Source organism: Octopus sinensis, linkage group LG1, assembly GCF_006345805.1.
Source record: "Octopus sinensis linkage group LG1, ASM634580v1, whole genome shotgun sequence".
Lineage (NCBI taxonomy): Eukaryota > Metazoa > Mollusca > Cephalopoda > Octopoda > Octopodidae > Octopus > Octopus sinensis.
In genome coordinates, this window is record NC_042997.1 from 126666270 (window position 1) to 126668769 (window position 2500).

General features: G+C 37.3%; 1 protein-coding gene across 2 annotated transcripts in view; it reads left to right on the top strand.

Annotated features, from left to right (window-relative positions):
- LOC115216786 (protein unc-13 homolog D) overlaps positions 1-2500 on the top strand; it is a 527921-nt gene that overhangs the window by 449312 nt on the left and 76109 nt on the right. For both annotated transcript variants that reach the window (XM_036504398.1, XM_029786361.2), the window contains exon 21: positions 2403-2500. This exon is cut by the window's right edge and continues 43 nt beyond it. In XM_036504398.1, the coding sequence (XP_036360291.1) occupies positions 2403-2500 (98 nt within the window). The remainder of the gene's footprint in view (positions 1-2402) is intronic.

A 2500-nucleotide genomic window follows, 5' to 3' on the forward strand; every position in this document is an offset into this window, starting at 1 on the left:
TGAATTCAAACCTTACCAATGTTGCTCTGCCTTTCATCCTTTGAAGTGGTGGTGGCAGTGGTGGGGTGGTCAACAAAATCTTTACCTGGTGGGTACCAGATCAATCTAATCATCCCTCCTACTCATATCCACTCACACAAATCCATACCCAGCCTCCTCTCTAATATTCACCCATACAAATTCAAGGTCTCATATCTATGCTGAGGAAAAAGTGTCAATTTGAAGTGCAAAAAATGAAAGAAAATATATATATATTTATGCTGTTGTCAGCTGAAACACCTTTTCTGAAGTTTTGTAGACATTATAGTGAAAACTGCAGGGAATCTTAGCCTAGTTGAAGATGTACTAATTAAGCTACAAAGCTTTTATTACATACTTACCTCTTGCTCAATCACCCTTCTTATTATTTACTTCTCTTAATTAACAGTTTTGTCGTGTATGAATACATCTTTAATTACTTTAGCTTGCTTTGATGTAAAAATATTAAACTCATTATCAATGTCTTTATCTTTAAAAACAAAAATGTCTGCTAAACATAAATAAAAATGTTTCTTCTGCTTCTATTTCGTCATAAAGATAGTAAATTTAATGTGCTTTTGTTATTGATATTATTATTATTAATATTATTATTATTATTATTATTATTATTATTATTATTATTATTATTATTATTATTATTGAGGTGGCAAGCTGATAGAATTGTTAGCGCATTGGATGGAATGCTTAGCAGTATTTTGTCCTTTGCTGCATTTTGTGTTCAAATTCTACCAAGGTTGACTTTGGCTTTCATCCTTCGGGGTCGATAGACTAAGTACCAGTTGAACACAGAGGTCAACATAATTGACTCATCCCCTCCCCCATAATTGTTGCCCTTGTGGAAAAATTTGAAACCATTATTATAATTATTACAATTAAGGTGATGGGCTGGTAGAATAAATAGCATGTCAGACAACATGATTAGAGACGTTTTTTACAGTGTTCTTTTTTTACTTTCTGAGTTCAAATTCCACTGAGGTCAGTATTGCCTTTCGACCTTTCAGGATGGATAAAATAAAGAATAAGTGAAGAAGTGAGGCTGATGTCATTGACTAACCTCCCCACTTAAAATTGCTGACCTTGTGCTAAAATTTGAAACAATTATTATTATTTGTAAGGCAGTAAGGTGACAGAATTGTTAGTACCTTGGACAAAATACATAGTGACTGCCTGAATGGCACCCATGCCAGTGTCATGTAAAAAGTACCATTCGAACATGGTCAATGCCAGTCCCATCGAAAAAACACCATATGAGCATGGTTGATACCAGTGCTGCCTGACTAGTCCCATACTGGTGGCATGCATGTAAAAAGAACCATTTGAATGTGGTCATCGTCAGTACCGCCTGACTGGCCCTTGTGCCAGTGGCACATAAAAGCACCATTCAAGCATGGTTGATGCCAGTGCCACCTGACTGGCCCCCATGCTCGTGGCATGTAAAAAGCACCCACTACACTCTTGGAGTGGTTGGCATCAGGAAGGGCATCCTGCTGTAGAAACCTTGCCAGATCAGATTGGAGTCTGGTGCAGCCTCCTGGGTTGCCAGTCCTCAGTCAAAACTTCCAACCCATGCCAGCATGGAATGTGGATATTAAACAATGATGATAATGACGATGATGATGCATTTCTTTTGCCACTTTATATTCTGAATTTGTTGTACTATGGTCAACTTTACCTTTGATCTTTCAGGGTCAATAAAATAAGGACCAGTCAAGTTTTGGAATTGATGTAATCAACTAACGCTTTATCTTAAAATTGCTGACCATGTGCCAAAATTTGTAACAATTATTATTATTAATATAAAGACTGTGAAAGGCGGCGAGCTGGCAGAAACGTTAGCACGCCGGGTGAAATGCGTAGCGGTATTTCGTCTGCTGCTACGTTCTGAGTTCAAATTTTGCCGAGGTCGACTTTGCTTTTCATCCTTTCGGGGTCGATAAATTAAATGCCAGTTACACACTGGGGTCGATGTAATTGACTTAATTCCTTTGTCTGTCCTTGTTTGTCCCCTCTATGTTTAGCCCCTTGTGGGCAATAAAGAAATAAGAATCATTAGCATGCTGGGCGAAATGCTTAGCGGTATTTCATCTGTCTTAATGTTCTGAGTTCAAATTTCACCGAAGTTGACTTTGCTTTTCATCCTTTTAGAGTCGATAAATTAAGTACCAGTTGCATACAGGGGTTGCTCTAATCAACTGGCCCCCTTCCCCAAAATTTCAGGCCTTTAGTAGAAAGGATTATTATATAGGCCTTGTGCTTCGAGTATAAAGGATTCTTGTTGTTGTTGTTGTTGTTGTTGTTATTATTATCATTATTATTATTATCAATATTATTGTCACTGTTGTTTTTTGTTTTTGTTTTTCCAGTCATCAGACCCTCTTAAGCAGTACCTGCAGAGAAATATGGCCACACTTCAACAGTGCTTACACGAATCAGTATACAGTTTAATGGTACAAGAACTTTG